The sequence below is a fragment of the Mauremys reevesii genome, linkage group 4 (genome assembly GCF_016161935.1).
Source record: "Mauremys reevesii isolate NIE-2019 linkage group 4, ASM1616193v1, whole genome shotgun sequence".
NCBI lineage: Eukaryota > Metazoa > Chordata > Testudines > Geoemydidae > Mauremys > Mauremys reevesii.
The window spans coordinates 107,459,980-107,482,412 of NC_052626.1; the positions used below are offsets into that span (position 1 = coordinate 107,459,980).

The 22,433-nt window shown below is 42.1% G+C and overlaps 1 protein-coding gene across 2 annotated transcripts in view; it reads left to right on the forward strand.

Moving 5' to 3' along the window:
• The first annotated feature begins 2,695 nt into the window (after positions 1-2,695).
• TH (tyrosine hydroxylase) overlaps positions 2,696-22,433 on the forward strand; it is a 31,456-nt gene continuing 11,718 nt past the window's right edge. The window contains exons 1-5 of one of the 2 annotated variants that reach the window (XM_039537199.1): positions 2,696-2,793; positions 10,158-10,380; positions 16,437-16,611; positions 18,091-18,179; positions 19,113-19,180. In XM_039537199.1, coding sequence (XP_039393133.1) covers positions 2,696-2,793; positions 10,158-10,380; positions 16,437-16,611; positions 18,091-18,179; positions 19,113-19,180 — 653 coding nt within the window. The remainder of the gene's footprint in view (positions 2,794-10,157; positions 10,381-16,436; positions 16,612-18,090; positions 18,180-19,112; positions 19,181-22,433) is intronic. The other variant, XM_039537201.1, reaches the window with a different exon arrangement.

The window sequence follows — 22,433 nt, forward strand, 5'->3', positions numbered from 1 at the left end:
GAACTTGGTGTTCAAAACGTGAGAGAAGGGGACACGTGAGATCAGGGAGGCAGAGGTGGCTGAGAGCTGAGGAGAGCTGGGATAGCAGACTCCCTGTCTGGTACTTTGCACATTGCTTCAGTTTTTTACCTCTGAAGAATGGCTGTTTTGAGGCAGCCCCTCCTAGGGCCACTTTCCTGCAGCAGGCCATGGCATAACCATACACCTTCCTCAGTTTCCCTTTTCTTCACACATTCAAAGGAATATTGTCTTTCTTAAAGGCAAATTTAAACCCTTTTATTCACATAAAGTGCCCCGGTCCACAGATCCCTCTTAGTAAAACCAATTCCTCTCAAAACCGCCTAAGTAAAACCAGGGTTGCCACGCAGCAGCTCTCCAATCCCATCCAAAGATCACCATTCCCAGGTCACCCACTCAAAAGTCATTAACTAGTCTACCCCAATTCCTTTGTCCTACCTGAGAGTTCCAAGACCAACTTCTCTCCCACAGGTCTCCTCCCATAGCCCCAAGTCAGGTCTGCTGAAAGAGCGTCTCCTCAGAGTTTCATTGCCCCAGGACTCCTCACCTTTGATTCCTATCCCTGCTCAGAGGAATCTCCCTTCAGGACCAACCTCTGGTTCTCGGGTTCTTCCCACAGCACTCCACTCAGGTCTCTCTGCAGTGTTACGCTCCCCAGGCTTCCTTGCTGTGAGTCCTACCTCTGCTCCTTGGGACCTCCCTCTAGAATCAACTGCTTGCTTCTGGGGCCAGCTTACATTGACCATACTGGTTCTTTCACTCTTCCTTGGGACCACTTCACAAGCCTTCCTGCGGGGTTCCTCAGCTCTAGCCAGTCCTCCCAACTGTTTTCCTTCATACTCATCGTCATCAGCTTGTAGTTATTGCTCTCCTCCTGGTTTCCTGGTACTCTTTCCCCTCAGACAACTAGCTGTCTCCTTCTCTCTTTCTACTCTGCCCCCAGGAAGCCCATCATCTATCCCTTTCTGACTTTCCCACTTCTCTGGCGCAGGTGTGTTTATTTAAACCCAATTGAGAAGCAGCTATTGAGTCACAGGTGCACTGGACTCTGCTCCCCCATAAAGGGGCAATTGACCCTCTGACAATAGTATTTGCATGCGTTTAGTGCTGGTAAGCGGACTCCAAAATGACCAAATTCAGTTGAAATTTATTTGTATTCAGTAGTGGGACAGATCCTCAGCTGGTGTAAATTGGCATAACTCTGATGTCAAGGAAGCTAAGCTGCCGTACACCCGCCGACGTGCTGGTCAAAAATATCTCTGTGCAGTGATACAGTTTTGTCATGCTGTTTGTACTTTCCAATTTAACTATAGTAGGTGACAAACAACAAAACTGTAACAGCCAAGAGATGTCAAGCACTTTACAAACGGGGCTTATTAAGTCTAGATCTCAGTGTGGGATCACTGCAACCATGACACAGCAACCACCAGTGCCACTGACACCAACGTGGCAGTTAGTAGAGAGGCTAAGGACCGGATAGGCCATCAAGAGTAGCCTATCATCTCTCCACTGAAGATGGTCCCTCCCAGCCAGAGTTGGGAGCCTGTTAGGGAGATAACATGAGTCTTACATTGCTGCGGTCCATGTTATTAACAAGAGTGGGTTTCTGGGACACATCCTCAGCTAATGCAAATTGACATAACGCCATTGACTTCAATGGTGCTATGACCATTCACACTAGCTGGCCCTCAGTCTTAAGGCTTGCAAGCCAGCACACAGCATTAACACCATTTTTTTAAATTATCAGAACTTGTTTCAAGGAAGTCTTGCCCAAGAGAAAAAGGCAGTTGGAGCAGCACCAAATCCCTGAGGCAGCCCCTCAGCTGGCGTGAATCGTCATAGCTCCATGGATCTTCGAGTCATTGGGTTTGGACTAATAACACCAAACGGCGCAAAACCCTGAATCCTTTTCATATTGTTCCAATTAGATTTCTGAATTAAAAAAAAAACGTCCTCCTTTCTTCCCAAGGAGTCTAGTCTTATTTACGCTGGTTTTACACCAGTCTGACCCCTTTGGGCCAGATCTTCAGCTGGTGTTAATCAGTGCTGAAGTCAAGAGAGTGGTGCCTATTTACTGCATCTGGAGAGCCGACCCTTTTGACTTCAGCAGAGTTATTCCTGATTTACACCAGGGGAGTGTATGTGAGCTCAGAATCAGGTCCAAAGTGGACATGCCACGTCCTATTTCTTTTCTATTATTCATTATTATTGTGTCTACATTACTGTAGGGCTGCAGACTAAAAAGGATAGAATGGTCTGGCTCTTTTTCTCCCTTGGTTTTATTCTCTTACAGCATCAAAGCACTTCAGCTCAGCGTAGCCCAGACTGGAGAAGAAAGTGGGGGAGAATAAAACACACAGGACCAAGGCGTGAACTCCATTGCAAGGAGGGAGAGAAAGAGAAACAGAGAGCAAAAGCTTTTGGGTGCAGGAGGAGAAGGGCTGATGGCTGGTTTGCAGAGGCAGGGTGTCTGCAATCTTTGTAGCAATTAGATTTAATGGGACAGAAGCGTTTTTCTCCTCCACATCCCCTCCTCCTCCTCTTCTCTCCCCCTCAGGCTAAAGGGAGGGAGGTGGGGAAGGGGGGGGATGTGAAAGGGTCTTTGACGTCAGACCTGCCCTATAAAAGCCTGACAAGGAGAGGCAAAGCTGAGAGCAGAGCCAGTACGACAGCAAGGATGCCAACCCCCAACTCCTCCACTTCTTCAGCCAAAGGCTTCCGCAGGGCGGTGTCAGAGCTGGACTCCAAGCAAGCCGAGGCCATCCTGGTAAGAACCCTCCCACCCCACCACCACCACCCAGTAATCTCCAGAATGGCTAAAGCTGCACAAGGGACTGTAACTATAGCTAGATGGACTAACAGAATAACTTTATTTCTAAAGCATCACTGAACCCAGGCATCTAGGCACTCAGGGTTGGCAAATCATAAATAAAATCCAGCCTAAATAATTCATGCACACAAACTAATACACAATAAATATAAATATCAGAAAACAAATAATCCTAACTAATAATATAATAAAACCGCCCTCTTAAATTGGAATGACCAATAGAGGGAAAACAAGACTAACAAGGAATCTCCAGGGTAAAACTGCACTTTGAAAATCTAAATACTCTCTAGGTTTTAAGTTCCCGGCACTAAGGCAAAGATCGTTCTTCTTTGCCAATTGAATGAAAACGCATGTCCGTCTTTTTTCCAGTGAAGCTACAAGGTGGTGGGAATTCAGGCAAACTTGTTAACTGTTCCTATGTAATTACTGCAGGGTCTGCTTCCACCCACAGAGATTTAGGATCATCGGCTCAGTGTGTGGAACAATCCCACATGCAATATAACTATAAGTGAGGGGAAAATAATACTTCCTGCTGAGTCTTAAACTACCTTTAAAATCTGAATCCAGCCCAGGTGAGTTTCAGATACACTGATTCAGTTGGCCTGGCACTAGGCACACGCAGGGCGTTTTAGTTACAAACAGTTTTGTCATCTAGTGTCAACTGATGTCCCTAGGAGACATTAAAGCCAATGAGACAATAAGGCATGTAGCATCCTGTCAGATCAAACCTTTAATGCATAGTTTGTCCCTTTTTGTGGCAGTCTCCCTCTCTGCTAGATGGCTGACTGTTACAGTAGGCAATCAGCTGTCTGGAACAACTTCCAAATGCCCCACAGTTAGGGCACTATAGGATCTCAAGTGATAGCTTTGATTAGCACCTGCATTTGGCAAACTCAATTTAGTGCCTTCTGTAGTTTGTCCCAAATACTGGTAGGTAGGAGATTGTAAAGTTTTTTTAAATGGATCTTACTGTGTGCAAAGAGTACATATTGAAAATCGGGATTTCACATAAGTTTAGAGTTTGTCTATACTGTAGCGTATATATGTGTTTTAAATATCCCTCGGCTTTTCCTAGCAGTGACTGTACAACCTTTTCCCTATCTGAGTCACATGAGAGCTTCCCCACATAAACTCCCCCCCTTCCCCCCCGCCCGCAAATTAAAGCTCCCCTCTTTCCTACCACTTTCCAGAACCACAGATATTAGACATGGATAGAAAAGACATTTCCAGAATCACCAGTATTTGACATGGAAAGAAAAGAGATGAGGTCAACTAATCCAATACATCATTGTTGTTTAATATTGTGTGTAAAACTGGATTTGACTTCTGATATGTTATTTGCAGGGGATGGAGCTTTCCATTCTCTGCTCTCTGTATTTTGCTGACCCACTCTTGCACCCGCTGTTTGCAGTGCTGTGTATTTTGTAAAATCAACTACTGTGCAAACAACAAAAAAGTTTCCCAGACACTGTAGCATGCTAGGAAAGAAGGGAAGGAGAGTTAGGAAATGAAGAGGTAAGCATGAGTTCTGCAATACGCAATCATGGAAAACCATGGGAGTTTCCACATCTCACTTTGGCATTTTCCAACTGGCACATAGGGAATGACAAGGTAGTTAATACTTAGAACACTTTTAGTAGAGATGCATCTTGTTCCAGCAAAAGAGTGCTTTGGCGGACGTAGTAGTGAACTCTTAGAACACTGGCACTTTCCAGATTGCCAGTCAAATGAACACCCCTCTGACTATGGGAACAGCAGGAGATGACAATGGAGGGGCGTTTATTTGGTGCTGTAATACAATTCATGTGGGTATTTAGTCTGTAAATGACAAACGTGACATTGAATGGTCTTGTTCATCAGGTGTATTAGTGATAGCAATACTGTCTCCTTTCATGGCACCCTGAGAAGAGAGTTTAGAAAAGCTCAGAATGAAATTGTGTTCGATTGTCACCTTTCGTCCCTTTTAGTGACTCTCTCCCTCCGCCCAAATGGCTAATTTAAAAATTGAGCCGGACTGCTGGGGGGGGAGCATTTTAAGTACTGTTTTGCCAAAGCTGCTGCTCCTGGATTATGGTAGCCCCCTTCCCCCGCACCTTTTTCACTCCACTTTCGGCACTGAAAAGCTTATATCAGACTTCAAGTTATTTCAAAACACCGTTGCCTTCGAAGGTAAGGGGACTTGGAAAAGCTCAGAACGAAATTGTTAGGCTTTAATAACAGATGGCAAATCTGAAATGCCCATTTAAGACTCTGTCTTTTCTTTTTTAGTTTATCCTTTTTACTGCACCTTTAGCAGAAGGTTTCCACATTCCCATTATTCATTAATCAGATTTATATCAACTGAGTCTCTGCTCCTGCATTTCTGCTATGTATTGAGTGTGGCCCAGATTTTTAAAGCTATTTCGATGTTGCTGTGCTTAGCATCGCAACATCTAACTGATTTAGGAATCTAAATCTCTTTTTCAAAAGGGATTTAGGCACTTAAGAGTCTAAATCTCAGAGCCAACTGATGGATTTAGACTCCTAAGTGCCTAAATCCCTTTTGAAAGTGAGATTTAGAATCCTGAATCATTTAGGTGTTGTGATGCTGACCGCAGCAACATCTATACAGTTTTAAAAATCTGGACCTGTATGTCTGGGACAAGTTGTCATCCTGTTTCAGTGTTTTAACATCCTGGCAGTGATCTGTTCCCTGTCCCACATACTTGCTCTGTTCTAAAGGAGCTGTTGCATCTCCTTTATCATGATGATGATCATGCACCAGGACCCTACTGTGCTTGGCGCTGTACAAAAACAGAACAAAAAGACAGTGCTTGTCTCAAAGCATTGAGGATCTAAGCATTGTCTACACTAAAAAGGGGTTGACAGTATAACTGTACCGTCTAACTCTCTTACAGGAGATACAGCTTATACCAGCAAAAGAGTGCTTTTGCTAATATTGTTTATATCAGTTCCTGAACAAAATAAGCTAAACTGGCAAAAGGAAATAATGACACAATATTGGTCGGTTATGCTAGGCTGTAGTAAATGTTCTTAACAAGTAAAATCCTCTCTGTTTCCTAGATTCTTGAAAATTATAAGCAGGGAGAAAGCTAAGTTGCTGTGGTTACTCAAACTCAAAAGGCCATACTCTGGCATCCTTACTCACACCAAGTCATCCCGCTGAGTTGCCACAATTTCAAAGGGGCTGTTGGAGGAGTAAAGTACCACAAACTGTCAATCATGGATTCACAATCTAGTCCAGAATAAGCAATCTGATGCTTAACAGAACAAAAGTAATGTTTTTACTGTAGTAAGAATTCTAAAATACACGAGATGAACTAATCTGCAAGCTGATTCAAAACACACCTTTCAACAATGACTTCTAAAAAAACCCAAGCATTAATGGGAGAACAGTCAGTGTGGAAAGAGGAATCAATTTTGTTTGTGCGTATCTAATTTGCAATTGACAATGAAAACCCTCTGCAACTGTACTGAGTTACAGCTTAACCCCTTTGGGAGTAAATAATATTCTAAAAAAATAGCAAGGAGGAGGGTAAAGAGAGAGAGACCATTGTGATGGAAAGCTAGCAAACAGACAATAGAGTAAGCCGTGGAGATGGCAGGCAAATATTACCTCCCCCAGACCCTCCCAAACAAAATCTAGTATCTTGTTAACTTACCCAGACATACTAGGTGAATGTTCAGGTGACTGCCTGCCAGCTGCTAGGATGATTCTACAGTTCTTTCTAGTAGCCAGATGTAAAGGAGGAAGGGAAACAAAACTGATTCCCTTTCGATCCAGTGCAGTCTGCTGCACATCCGTGAAGCCAGCCTTAATCATGCAGAGGAGGAGGTGTCATGTAGTAAGTTTTAGCAAAGCTGCAGTGTCAATGTCTGATTATGTTGGGGACTGACCGCTAGCATAACTCATCGAATGGAAGCAACTTGTGTCAAGTGGATGTTTATCAATGATCTGATCTGCTTATTCTATTCTGATTTTCATACAACACATGATCATGCTTTCAGAGCCCTTTCCAGTTGTCCATTAGACTCTGTGATTTATATCTGTCATGCACGGTTCATTCCTTCTTTTTCTTTTTCTCTACTCAGCCAAAGCTAAAGTTTGTTGAACTTCAGGGCACAGGGCAAGACACATCTTTTTGTTAAAGCATTGCTTGACTTGGACCATTGAGGAGGCGATTTGTTACAGATGGTGGGTGTTGCACAGGGGTGTTTGTTCCATCTATCATGGGAAGTTTAAATTAATTAACTTTAAGCACTTTCGATGGGATTTAAACCTGTGCTTAACTGCTTCCTAAATGGGGATGCTTTCTTCAATTGAGACCTAATATATTTATTAGATGAGTTTTCTGTTTGGACATGGACACATGTCCTCCATACCCATTGTGGACCTGATCATGCAGATAACCCATGATTGTTTGTTCAAACATGTGTGTTTTATACTGCAAGGAACAAATGTGTGACTAGCTTCAAATATCATCATATAAGGGAATCTATAATAAAAAGTACTGGGGGTAGGTGCATGGGTTGATGTATAAAAATATGCGGCACAGAAAACTATATAAGTGCTTGTGTTTAAAATATCAGAGGGGTAGCCCTGTTAGTTTGGATCTGTAAAAAGCGACAAAGAGTCCTGTGGCACCTTATAGACGTATTGGAGCATAAGCTTTTGTGGGTGAATGCCCACTTCATAAGATGAGAAGATGAGTGTGTTTTAAATGTGAGAGGAAAACTTTGAGACTGGCTGCATACAAGATGCATGAATGATTTTAAAAGAAAATACACGTGGGTAAGTAGAGGAAATGAAAAATACAAAAAAAGGTTGAATGGTTGAGCTGGTTTAAATTTTGCAAGAATTTTTTTTTTAATTTTTCCCCAAAACCTTTTGGGAGAGTTATGGACATTTTTAAAATATTTTCAATGGAAACTAACTGAAAAAATGTAGCCATCTGGGTTTTAGTCTCTTGGTGTTAGTCTTCTCTGTGTTTCTTCATAAGTCATGTCTTCTTTTTGTCATGCTCAGTTGTCATCATTCATCATCAGGTTTGGGGGAGTGGTTAGGATGAGTTATATGGTAGGATTCTTTTGACAGTTTTAAGGGTTTTTTTTTTAAATTTTGAAAACTTCCGATTGTGATGTAGAAAATGTTCAAATTTTTGAAGGAAAAAACCACAAATTATCAATGAGAAAGAAAATGTCTCTATTATGAGAGCAAATGGAAGGTCAATGCTTCCAAAATTGTTAAGAACTCTTTTTTCAACAGGTGAGTGAGGTTTGCACCTAGCTCTACTAATTAAATAAAGGCACTTGAGTAGGTGGGGAGAAAAAGGAAGTGAGAGATTTTATAAAGCTTTAAAACCAGACTTTAGTATTACTACCCACCTAAGGAAGCTCACATATACCCAGCTGTAGGGGAGCAAAATATTCAGTGACTGTTTATTGTACACAGGACTAATCTTTACTAGTCCTCCTGTTGGCATATTCAACACATCTGAAGAACTATGGGTGGGCAAACTTCAAAAAGTTCAGAGATTTTTCAAGACAAGAGGAAAGAAGGGCTTGTGTTTGAGGTCCTGAGTTGGGATTCAGAAGAACTGGTTTCAGTTCCTGCTCTGTGACACATTTCCTGTGCAAACTTGGGCAAGCTACTTTAGCTCTCTGTGCCTCAGTTCCATATCTCTAAAATAGGGATAATATTTCACTTCTCCCAATCTTTGTCTGCCTTGTCCATCTAGATTGGAAGCTTTTTTAGAGTAGGGACTTTCTTACTGTGCTTTTAAAATGTCTAGCACAATTGGGTCCTGAGCTGAGTTGGAGCCTCTATGTGCTACTGTCATACAAATAAAAGTTTCCATTTGGAAAAGCACCCAAAAGTTTGGGTTATTGTCACCATCTTATCTGAACTAGACAAACCTCTTATGCCTGCAAACTTGGGCTGGGAACAGGTTTTCTCAGGAGCTCACAATGCTTCCTGTTTCCAGCCTGGCCAGAATAGCTGAAACAACTTTTCTTCTTCTACTCTTCCCCGCAATCAGGGAGCACAAAAAAAAGAGCATTTCAAATGTGGGGTGAAGATTCAGTTTGGTTTTATTTTGTTGCTTAGCCTATTTGTACTCTGTTGCCAAATCTTGCCCAGGGAAGGAGGTATATTACCAGCAGTGTGCTGAGGCCAGGTTAACTAGTTGTGGCTGGGATGGATTTACAGCTTTTTCGGTTAGATCAAACAAAACATCATGAATATATGATCCCATAATGAGCAGTAGACACAAGCCTGGTGGAAGTTTACAGATGGACCATCTCACTCTCTTATAATCCAGTTAGGGCCATTTCAGATGGATTTGAAACTATTATTTCTGATAAGAGTGGTGTTAAAAAAAAAAAAGACAACCAAGGGAGCCTATAAAAGATGCTATTTGCAGGACAAAAACCTCCACAGACATACTCCTGCCTCAGTGTTTGGGAATGCACATAAGACACACACACAAAAAAATGGATAAATCAATTTCTCTACTGGTATAAATGGATCTAGCCCAATTACATCAACAGAGAATGGGGCCCAAGATCTGGTTTTGATGGCAGTGAATAAAAGGATCATAAGTAAAAGGTGGTTGGGTTGGCATATTCCCTCTGCACTGGAACATACCACAGCATGAGAGGAGGGATAGCTCAGTGGTTTGAGCATTGGCCTGCTAAACCCTGGGTTGTGAGTGCAATCCTTAAGGGGGCCATTTAGGGATCTGGGACAAAAATCTGTCTGGCAATTGGTCCTGCTTTGAGCAGGGGGTTGGACTAGATGACCTCCTGAGGTCCCTTTCAACCCTGATATTCTATTCTATGAGACTAGCCCAGTAAGGCATTAGGAACCTGTGATTCCCAGTGAAACTAATGCGAGTTGAAGGTAGTCAGCTCCTTGCAGTAGGCATTTGTGAGATCCGGACTTCTGTCTCCAGTAGAGGCCAGGGTTTAAATCAGTGTGTCTCAAAGCGCTAAAAGAAGCTTCTTTATCATGAAACAACACATGAAAACAATAGAATCCATAGTGCCCATAGCAAAAATCCAGGCTCAACCTTAGTAATACAAGAAATACACTCTTGCCTGACTACGCTTACTGCCAAATTCAGAACCTTGAAAAGAGCCTGGACCCAGACTGAGGTTTGCAGAGCCAGATTGCTCTAGTTGTCTCCAATAAGAGCTGTTCTCTGCTAGTCCTTGAAGGAATGTTACAATGGGGATCAGGTGGTGGGAGTCCCATTGTTCCTCGGTTGTCTTAAGGAGAAGATTGCTGCTTTTTAACTCTGCTCTCCTTCCAGTCTCCACGGTTCATCGGTAGACGGCAGAGCCTCATCGAAGATGCAAGGAAGGAGAGAGAAGCTGCTGCAGCAGCAGCAGCAGCCGCCGCCACTGATGCTGCAGAGTCCACAGAAACAATTGTCTTTGAGGAGAAAGATGGGAAGGCCATGTTGAACCTTTTCTTCATGCTTAAGGGAGCGAAGACTTCATCGCTATCCCATGCACTTAAAGTGTTTGAGGTGAGCGGCTAACCTCCTGTACTGCACTCAATGAACACTGCATTTGATGTGGGTGGAAGGTCTGCTACTGTAGCATGGGGGAACACTGCCAACTCACCAAAATTCAACTTGATAAGGGTCTAGTTTAAAGCCTCCCTAGTATGAATTATTGATTTAATTCTTCAGGGCTTAACTGGATGAATTCAAATATTGATGGTTACATTAACTTAAGTAGTACACTCTATTCATTTACTGGTGTCTCTATCACACTCTTTCCCAGAGAGACCAATACAAATGAGACAGACCCCTTGCCTGACAATGCTGTGGTTGTAATTCAGGCTCTGGGCTTGCCTTTGATTGAACATTGCCCAGAGTGAGCCAGTACCCAGCACAACTAAAGTATAAACAACTGTGGATTTGTATTCACCCCTGATTCTCATGGTTCTCTCTAATGACCCACACCCTGCACTGTTGTCCAACTTTATAGCAATCCCTGAAACACATCAGAGACTGCAGAGTTTGGACAGATTGCAGATGAGCCATGCAGCTCCCTCACATAGCCTCAGTCACCCCCTCGCTCAAGGCTCTGCCCATCTCTGAATCATATCCCCACTGAACTTCAGCCAAAGTGACTGGACCAGCTTCAGCATGGGCATAAATCAGCATAGTGCCCATCAGTTATACCTACTTACCACAGGGATGAGTTTGATCCATAAACTTTCAAAAGTTGCATTGATTTCCTTCATTACTGCATCCTGAATATGCCCATGACAAGCAGCATTTCTTACCACTGTATACAATTGCATAGGGAGATGGTAAATACTTGGGCTTTCCCAGTCAAAAGTAGCTTTATCTATGACATTGGTACCATGGATGGATGCTCACATAGGTAAGTGCTGCTTATTTAACCAGTCATAACAGATAATGACTTGAATTTATATAGTACTTTTCATGCAGAAATTTTCAAAAGCAGATTACAAATCATGAGCCTGAGTCTCTTCATTTATATTGGTTTAATTCCATCATCTTCTGTGGTATGAATGAGAGGAGAATTCGGTCAGTATGTGCATGTATGTGTGTAACGCCATAGTCCCCAGTGAAATGCAGCCATTTCTGAGGGTGAAACCTGACCACCATTAACAATACACAGCAACACTGAAAAACAGCTGAGGACACGTAGAAAAGAAAAAATATTCAGTTGAAATTGTTTGTGTGTGTGAGGGGAGAGTTTAGTTAGTAATTACTCAAACTGAAATTTGATCAGGACGCCTCCTCTAATCTTATGGAAAGCTGTTTGGGATCTTTAATGTCCACAAGTGGCCTTGCATCTCTTGTGAAAGCATGGGTGGAAGCAGGATAGAAATGTACCAACTTACAGTATTTAACACTGTGTTCCTGTAGCATATTGCCTTTGCTGTGGGATCTGTGGACCAGAAGTGCTCCACAAGGCAAGCATTTGAGAGCCCTGCTGGTCTTGGTCACAGTTGCTGTCTCTTTCCAGGAAGTTTGTGGCTGTCAGAAAAGGCTCAGAAGTGCATCAACAACAGATTTCAAATGCAATTTACTACTTCTCTGGTATGAGATGCCAAGTGATTCTCATCCTGTGAATTTTACAGGGTAAAGTTCTGCACTTAGTAGATGTGGGTGATATTTATTTTACACTGTGTGTGTGTGTGTGTGTGTGTGTGTGTGTGTGTGTGTGTGTGTGTAAAAATATATATTCCAAGGGAGCAGAAAACAATTTAAAAAGTCAGGCAAGAACTCAGGGTGGCTTTTATTCAAATGGCACCTGCTTTCTCTTGGGGCAATTTACTCATTGCATGAGGAGTTCTCTCAGCGAAGCGCTCTCTCAGCTTGACACAGAGAAGGATTTTTTTTTTAAAAAAGCCACAAGCATCTCAAGTTACAACAGGGGAAGATTCATTTCTCAGATCCCTCTGGCAATGCAGGTACAAGATATGAAAACAGACGGGTGTAATGACATTTGCCTCATCATGAAACAGGCTGCAGGGAGGCTGGTTTCACTCTGCTGTATGCGTTGCATGCAGCCAATGCATAGATAATGCAATCAGAGCTGTCAGATTAATGCTAAGGTATTGATTATTGGGGAACAATGTAATAGAGGTAAGTACATTTAAAAACATGGTCCTAAATTGAATTTATTCGTGACATTGCCTCCATTCCTTCTCCTTGTTCTGCCTCTGATTAACTAAAAATCACACCCCTTCCCTACTGAAGAACTCAGAGATTCAGAAAAGACTGGGTCGTCACCCAGAGAAGTGGGTTTGCAAGGGCCAGATTTCCCTGCATCAGGGAAAATATCAGAACCCTCCTGTGGATGCAAAGGGCCAACCCCCCTTCTCCACTCTTTATCTCTGAGTGAATTAATTGCTGGTGAAAGATGCCAAATTGATATCTCTGGAGACCAAGCAGTGCTCAGGTACAGCATGGGCAGCTGCAGAGCAAGCTTCCCATAGCATCCCTCTACCCTTTTCCTTTGCCCTAGCTGGAAGGACCACCTCTAGGACTGATATTTCAGTAGTCATTCCCCACTGAGATGCCAGAAGTGTGATGAAATCAACATCTGTCTGCAGGCAGGGCCGGTGCAAGGATGTTTCGTGCCCTAGGCAAAACTTCCACCTTGCGCCCTCCCCCGTCCCTGAGCCCCCACCCTGAGGCACACCCCCCCACATGGCAGCTCCCCCCCTCCGCCCTGAGGTGCCCCCCTTGCGGCAGCTCCCTCACCCTCCGCCCTGAGGCACCCCCCGCCCCCACCCCAGCTCACTCCTGCTCCGCCTCCACCCCGAGCATGCCATCGCTGCTTCACTTCTCCCGCTTCCCAGGCTTGTGGCACCTAAGCTGATTGGTGCCGCAAGCCTTGGAGGTGGGAGAAGTGAAGCATCTCACCCCTGCTCCGCCTCCTCCCTGAGCACGCCATCACTGCTTCACTTGTCCTGCCTCCCAGGCTTGCAGTGCCAATCAGCTTAGGCGCCGCAAGCCTGGGAGGCAGGAGAAGTGAGGCAGCCACGGGGGAGGAGGCAAGGCAGGGGTGAGCTGGGGCGGGGAATTCCCCTGTGTGCCTCCCCCCTTTACTTGCTGCAGGCAGCCCTCCCCGTGCTCCTCTGCTCCAGCTCCCTCTGCCTAAATGCCGGCGACAACTGGGGCGGCCAAAGATCTGGCTGCCGCCGAAGAAAATGCCACCCCCCAAATCCTAACACCTGGTTTCACCGGCCCTGTCTGCAGGACTGAGGCCACCAAACTCATTTCACATAGGTCATTCAACAGCAATCAGATTAACTCTCAGTTGTTACCAATCTGAGGTTTGACTCAATCCTGTGACCTAGAGGTGAAATCTTCTTGCTCATGGCACCAGCCTCCCCAGAGCCACCCCATCTGCTTCCAGATTTTTTCCTTCTGTCTAATCAGAGTCTGGTTTGGCTGGTCAAACTTGTTTTTTTTTCACCACTGCTGTAAGCCTGTGATCAGAAAGGAAGCTAAAAGTAATGCCTGGGACAGCCAGATGTTAGTACAAGTTTCCCGGGTCTTGAAGTAGCTAATAAGACCATGTGCTGTGCTTGTTTTTTTCCCCACTCAGTAAGGACACAAGTAAGATTAAACACCAGAGACAAAGCTGCATTTTCTATCTTTGCTGTTCTTTTTTCTCCCCCATTTTACTTGTGTCCATTTTGTTTTGTCTGAAAGGAAGCAAGATCAGACTTTGACAACCGAAGCAGTAACAGCTAGAGCCCAACTAACTTCTGCTCTTTTCCTCAGAAGGACAGATATTGCCACCTATCATAGCATCTAAACGACTGTCAGAGAAGGCTTTTTTTTCCCTTCTAAAGACTCATTACTTCTAAAGGGAAAGGGAACAATGGATGTTAGAATAAAAGCCTTACTTAATACTTAAAATTTCTGATGGTTTACCTCTTTCTCTTTCTTTTCTGTAACTTTAATAAATACCAAACTGTTGAAAACTGTTTAATGTTGGAGAGTTCCAGGGTCATGTTAACACCTTTAACTCTTTGGGCTCCTTTATTCCATCTGAATCAATCATTTCAGCACATGTTCTAAAATGAAGCCTGTTTTCCTATAGCCAAATGCTGGGGAATAAGCAAAAAAATGTGATAGCTTGAGTTAAAATTATAGCTTGCACCTGCATTCAGTTAGTCTGGAGACAGCAGAGAAAATGGGCCACTTGAGTGCTGCTAGTGAGAAACAGACTAATTCATAAGCTAGTTAAACTCTGTTAAGATGTCTGACTTTTGGGGTCTCTCTTTCATGTTTAATAAAAGAATTAGAATGATCCACACCTAGTGTAACTCATCTTAGTTCCATTTAGCTTCAATGAAGTTATGCCAGTTTATACCTGTTGTTGGGAATCTCGTAGTGGGTGCTTTGGGATTCTCCAATACACCGCAAGATGTTCCCAGCAGCACACCTAGCTCTGTCACTGAGATTGTAGGGTAGGGCATGAGGCCAAGTTCCAATTCTTCTCAAGAAGCAAGATGTTCCAATGGCAGCATGAACACTGGCTGATCTCTCATGATGCTGCTGCCTTCCCTTTGTTGGATAATAAAGATACCAGGAGACAAAGGAGGAACCTTTCCAGGTATTTATGATTTCATAAGTGTCTAGTAATTAATTCAAAATGGAACTGAAGGAAGTTACTTATTAGATCTACCATGTATCGGGAGTCAAGGTATTGGAAGGGAAGCTAAACCAGTCACAATGCTCTGTGAGCCAGCCCAATGGCCAAGCAGTATCACAACTTGTTAACATGCTGGAGATTAGAGTGAGAATATTGCTTCCTGGCTAAGAGGGGATGGGAAGACAGTGGAAGTAGCATGTAGACCTGCTGGCTCGTATGGGTGGTGAGAAAGGACCAAGGTGGTGGTTCTTAATATTACTTTTTAGAGATGTTGATAGCTTTTTTGACAAGAATCTGTAAAGGAATTTCCTTGACTGAGATACAGTAGCTGTGGTATGAGATCCTTAAGGAATTCAGAGGAGATGGGTGTAATGCATGAAAAACTGCCTGTGTGTTGGAAAGAGAGAGCGACTCAGTGTGTTTGACCCTGTAGCTCCTTCAGAGAGAAAAGATGATTCATAAATGATGTATAGCATTGACAGTTTCTTCACTGTCTTTATTTCAGCACCTTGGCCAGTGCATAGGACTGACACTGCCTGGTAAAGCTACCTCCTCACTTCCTGTTTTGCTTCCTTTGGGGTAATAGTGGCTGAAATCCACACCCATAATAGGCATTTGAGAGATATTAAGAGAGGTATTGGTGGAATGTCACTTCCTTATGTGTACTGCAGCTGTTCAACATAAGTAATAAGGTTCTGCAACTACAACAAATTGCAGCTATTTGTTTGCACACTCTGAGCTGAAAGCTTGTGCCTCTTGACTGACATTGATGCCTCATCACTTTGATAACAATTAGAACAGTTTGAGGAGGGCAATAGTCCATGTACAGGAAATGCCTCCATTTAGAAATTACTTTTTACCTGTGTCAGAGTGAAAAGCCAAAATAGAGAAAAAGTTAGTTTAAAAAATTCTGAAAATTTCAAATAGGAAATGCTAATTTTTGACATTTTAAATTGAAACAAAATTTGTTTCAAATCACCATTTCAAAATGAGACATTTTGTTTCAAAATAATTTTTCTCATTTTCATTTTCCCAATTGGAGAATTGAAAAATATGTCACCATGGTTCACATTTTCTTGCGCAAAATTTTTGACATTACAAAATGTGGTTTAATCTTGCAGAAAATGTCCATTAAGATTTAATGGCATTTTGTAATGGGAAAATGTTTCAGTCATAGAATTTCAACCTACTCACGTTACAGTATACGAAAGGGACGGAATTAACAGGAAAGTGTCCTGTTCTGATTTCAGGAGTTCCTAGCTCAGGATCAGAAATACCCATGCTCCTACCCTGCAGGCATCCTGGAAAGAGTTTGTGTTTCTGGACTTTCTCCACTTTAATTTCACCCTGTTTGAAAGTTTGCAATGCAGTGTTATCAGAGCCTGTATTTTTATATTATATCTTTCCCCTCTTCCACCCTCTAAAGACATTTGAAGCTAAAATTCACCACCTGGAGACAAGGCCCAGCAGGAAGCCTCGGGCAGGGACCACTGAGCTGGAATATTTTGTACGGTGTGAAGTCCATAGCTCCGATGTCAGCACTCTCATGAGCTCCATCAGAAGGGTGTCAGAAGATGTGAGAAGCACCAAGGAAGACAAGTGTAAGGAACTTGTAGCTGTTTTTTTTTCTTCTTCCAAGTCTAACATGAAGATTGAACTTTAGAAACTGTGGCATGGGGATTTCAGCACTCTCATGCCAGGGATCTGAATAGACTAGACTAGACTAGAATATTCCTCCCAGCAAGCTCCTCAGATCCCATCTTTTCTCTCACCTTCTCCCTTTTCAAGAGATGTCGGATTCCTTCTTTCAGGTCCAAATAGCAACAGGATTAGAAATGTAATGCCTAATACCTAGTACAGTACAGCTTCCACCCTGCTTATTCTAGCTAGTTGTCTATTTTATATTTCTGACCTTTCTACCCATGTGTCAGTAACCCCACGCGTGGTTGAAGGGTGCTCTTTCTACACCAGTGAGACACTAGTGACCAATTGCGTGTCTCTAAGGATTAGTAAAATGAATCCTTTCTAGTTGAGCAATAATTCTACTTTGATACATCACTAAGATCAGAGGATTTCTCTCTTCCTCCCAGCTTTGATTCCTGGAGCAGCTATTAGGGGGTGGTAAGGGTAAGGTAGCCCTGGAAGTTCATCAGGAAAAGTCAGTAAGAGCTTTAATTTTTTCCTGGTGAGATGCCAGCGCTCCAAAAATTGGCTAGTGATTTAAACATGATATTGTCTCAGACTTTATATTTGGGGTAGATAGGGAACAACTCTGGCTAAATGTGCCCAACAGATACAAAGAGAAAGGAGAGCTGAAGATGGGGATGATGATCAGTCATGGAGGCTTTCCTTACTATACCTGGTGTCAGAAGATCATGTGCCTGGGGTCTGGGTATCACACTGCTAATCTGGGGCCATTATTATCTTCCTGCATTCCTTGTAATTCCATCCCTTCAGTGTTAGCTGATCAGTGCTGCATCATCTCTCTCTGAGCTAGCGATGCAGGTGAATAGCCTGGTCCAAGTCATTGAATGATGGTTCCATATGTACACACAAACCTGGGAAGGCTGGTAAAATGGATTTGTTCCCTTACCACCTAATCCTTGATATACCTGAGCTTCATCAACAGAAGCAGTCAGAGGTGTGTGGCGGGGAGGGGTGGGGGGGTCATGCAGGATCCTAGGTGTCTTATAGTGACCATGTATTATTTTACCCTTGGGAGGGTGAAGCTGCTATGAGTGAAAGCCAGGTTTTTTTCCCTAGTGGTTTCCTAGTATCAGAAAATATCATTGTGCTGGGAGGTTGAAAGGAAAGTCATGTTTGCTCATGTGATGGAGGTCACTTTATTATGTCTGGCTGTGGGATAGGTGTACCATAAGAAGGGATCATGGGCACTCATGGAGCATAGCCATTGAAGCACAGTGGTGTCATATGCAATTAAATAATTTGGAATGGACATGGTCATGTGTTTATGCATGTGCCACATCAGGTCATGTGTGTGCTATGACCTTATCTCCTCCACTTGGCATGAGATATACTTAGCTCAATGTTCATTTCTATGGTCTTATTTCTCTTTACAGTTTACTGGTTTCCAAGAAAAATCTCTGAACTGGACAAGTGTCACCACTTGGTCACCAAGTTTGACCCAGACTTGGATTTGGATCACCCGGTGAGTTGGTGCATACAGATGTATCCTCACTTTCCAGCCACATGTCTTCCAACAGAAACAGAGAAATGGAAAGCACCGGTGATTGGAACTGGTTGGGAATTTTTTGACAAAATGTTTTTCTATCAGAAAATGTTGATTCTGCAAAACCATAACTGTTTTCAGGAAAGGGTCCGTTTTTGTTTAAAAAAATGTTAAAATACAAAAAGATCAAAATCAAAAGGAACTGTTTTGATAGACTCGAACTAAAACTTCTGTGGGAATATTTTTGAGATTCTGACTTTTCATCCAAATTGGGAAAGGAAAGCTTTTTAAAATGTCAAACATTTTCCTAGGATGAGAAAACCATTTCTGGCCTAGCTCTACTTGTAATCCAACCTTGCCTATCTCCCTGTAGCCAGCACAGGTTTAGTTCCTGCAGGATACTGCATTCCTCGGTGCTTTGTCTAGTCTAGTTTGATCAAGAGATGGGGCTTCTACTACATTCCTAAGGAGATTATTCCTCAGTCCAAAAGATCTCACTTCTGAGGAAATTTTCATGGCAATCTAGCCCAAATTTTAACTGGTTCTGTTTCAGAATTGGCTTCCCAGAGACGGAGTAGAGATGTCTTGTGTTTGGCTTGAAGGACCTGGCTTCTCAGAAAATGAATAGATAGGACATACATTGGATTGGGGCAGGGCCCAATTCCTCCACCTAGAAGGAGAATACAAAGCTCTCACTTTGAGATGGGGAAAGGAGTTACCTATGGGTATGAAAGGAGGGGCCTCTGTTGTAACGAGGGGCAGTTGCTCACTGCTAATACGTGAGTGTGTATATCTCCACCACTATAGGGCCTATATATAAGCGTGTATGCGGTAGCGTGGGAAATGAGAGAACTTTCCTGTATGAAATGTTAATTAACTTAAACTCTTGTTTTCTGTTCCCTTTTGTCACAGGGATTCTCTGACCAAGCATACCGGCAGCGAAGGAAAATGATAGCAGAAATTGCCTTCCACTATAAGCAGTAAGACACTTTCCAAACATATGTGCAGGAGCAATTTCATAGCACAGTGCCACCTGCTGGGAATTTATTATGTTACTTCCATAAACCTGTCTTCTATCAGCTTATCTTCTTCTCTGTCCATTATTTTGCCCTTCCATTCTCCCTTTCCAATTTCTTTTCTTAGGTCCTCTGCTCTCTGCATTCATTTCAGCTTCTTCTCATGTGTAAAAATCTGCATGTTCATTAATTCATAGATGTTAAAGCCAGAACAGACTTGCTGCATAATACAGGCCATAGAACTTTATGCAGTAATTTCTGCATCAAGCCCATAACTTCAGTCCGAGCTAGAGCATCTCTTTTAGAAAGATATCCAGTCTTGATTTAAAGACTTCAAGTAATGGAGAAAACACCCCATTCCTAGGTAAATTGATCCAATGGTTAATGACTCTCACTGTTAAAAATGTGTGTTTAAAGCTAGACAAATTCAATCTAGAAATAATCTTTCAACCACTGGATCTTGTTATACCTTTTTCTGCTAGATTAAAGAACCATCTACTATCAGAACTCCCTTTCCCATAAAGGTACTTGTAAACTGCAAACAGGTCACCTCTAAACTTTCTCTTGGGTAAGATAAAGAGACTGAGCTTCTTAATTAGTTCATTATAAGGTATGTTTTCCAGACCTCAAATCACTCTTGTAGTTCTTTTTAAAACCTTTTCCAATTTTTCAACATTGTTTCTGAAGTATGGATACCAGGATTAGACACAGTATTCCAGTAATGGTCTCACTAATGCTGGATACAGATGTAATACCACTTCCCTGTCCCTACTTAATATTCCTCTGCTTATGCATCCAAGGAATGCATTCCCTTCTCCACCCCACCTCACCTCACCTCACCCCACCCACTTAGTTATAGTATTGCACTTCGAGCTCATTACCAAGCAATCCAGATTGGTCTTTAGAACTGACTTGACCACATCATTATTTTTTATCACTCCTTCAATTTTTATGTCATCTACAAATTTTATCAGCAATAATTTTGTATTTTCTTCCAAATCATTGACAAAGATATTGAATACCATGGGGCAAAGAACAGATACCTTGGAGATCCCACTTTCCTTAACAAGATGATGATGATTCTCCATTCACAATTACTTTTAGATCCATTGGTTAACCATTTAACCTTAATATTTGCTGTTTAACATCCTCCCTGGTTACTGATGGAATAAAAGTATTTCATTATCACTGTAAGGCATGAATGCATCATCTTGCTTCTTTCCAAATACAGAGCAAAATTATTTATGGAATATTTCTGCCTTTTCTACATCATAACTGACAGTTTTATCATCCTTATATATTACCAGGTCTATCCCAACGTTAGGATTTTGTTTGTTTTAGTATATTTAAGGACAATAAGAAGGAAATCTTTACCTCTACTGGCTGTACATTTTTTCATTGATACCTTGAACTTCCCTTATCAATCATCTGCATTTCGTAACTGTCCATTTGTATTCATTGCTGTCAACTTTTCCATTGTCCGTGTGTGTGTGTATATATATAAAAGAAAAAATAGTCACATATATATATATATATATATATATATATATATATATATATATATATATATATATATATGAATAAATGTGACTACTTTTCTTTTATATATATATATATAATTTCTTGTGGAATTGTGGGTTTGCTGGGGGCATTGAATAAAGCATTCTTAAACATATGCTAATGATCACTCATATTTTGATATTTAAATTTTTCCTCCCCTCCCACTCAGTTTTACTCAACAGTCAGCTTTGGGGAATTGTCTTTATTAAAGCACCAAGTGTGTGTGTGTCTGTGTTTATCTATATAATTCTTGTGATTTATCACTTAGTACATTGTTCCTGTCCTTCTGAATTGTCAGTAACTCTAAAGTAGGCAATAGTATCTTTAATGTAGTGTGTCACTCCCTTCCCTTCTTACTAAGCCTACCCTATGAGCTAGGGTTGTGATTCCCAGCTCACATACACTAGCTTGATGAGCGTTAGCATGAGTATAAATAGCAATGTAGCTGTGGGAGCATGGGCAGTGACAGTGGAGGCACAGCCTAGCTGTGCCAAGATCAAACCCACCTGAGGCCTGTGGGCATGTACTCAGCACAGCTTAGCCGTGCTGCCATTGTCCATGTTACCACAGCTACAATAGTATTTATACTCTAGCTCTCATCGAGCTAGTGGGAGTATGTGTATACAAGCTGGGAATCACACCCCTAGCTCAAAGTGTAGACATGTACCCTATCAAGGAAATATAGGCTATCCAGTGATTTTAACAGTCTGGTCATGTGACTCCTCCCACCAGGTTTCAGTAACACCAGTCATCAATTTTTTTCGATAAAATGAGCATTTCTAATTCCTCCTGTTTATTTCCCAGCTTTCTAGTATTGGTGTACAGGCAATAGAAGAATTTCTGCTCCTTACGGCCCTTGATGCCCTGATTCTTTACCTTCAAGCTACGTTGAGTCTCAGTTACATGTTTTGAGCATATGTGCAGGGTTTGATTCTTTAGCACTCACCCCAGTAGCTGCTAGTTTAAAGCCCTCCTAACCCTATGTTCAGTTCTAAGCCCCATGTCTCCAGTTAGACCCATGCTAGCCCTATCCTCATATACTAGCTGTGTCTCTAATTAGCCTCATGACCAGAGCAGGGCAACTAATAGTGTTTTCAGTTTTCCCTGGCTAGTCTGAAAAATTGAAGAAAAAAATAATTTCTGGGGACAAAAAGGAAGGGTTTTTTTGACAGGTTCAGTGAATCAAAATATTTGTAAAACGTTGTTTTGTTGGGCACACCATAAAACCTTTTGCTTTGATTTTGAGCATTTTAAATATATTACAAAAAATTATAAATAAAATGAAAGGAACCTTTGAAACAAAGTTTCCATTTTTCTAGAATATTTTTAGCTTTCATTTTGACCCAAACAACTGAGCATTCTTGACAGAAATTCACTAAAAGTTTTGGTGTCGCTGAAACTGCATTTTTGGCCAAAGAAGTTTTGATCAAAAAATTTGGCCGAACTCTACTTATGGCCCATATGTTTCCTACTAGACCTGTGCTAATCCTGTGCCCCATACGCTAGCCATGTGTTAAGTTTAAAGTTGTCTAGTCCATATTATACTGCGCAGATATTGTGCATCGTAAACTTAGTGCTCTTTTCTTAAAGGGTGGGGGTCCTTTCTTAAGGTTGGGGCCCCAGAGTGTATAGCATGTTGTTATTGTGTTTCCCCATC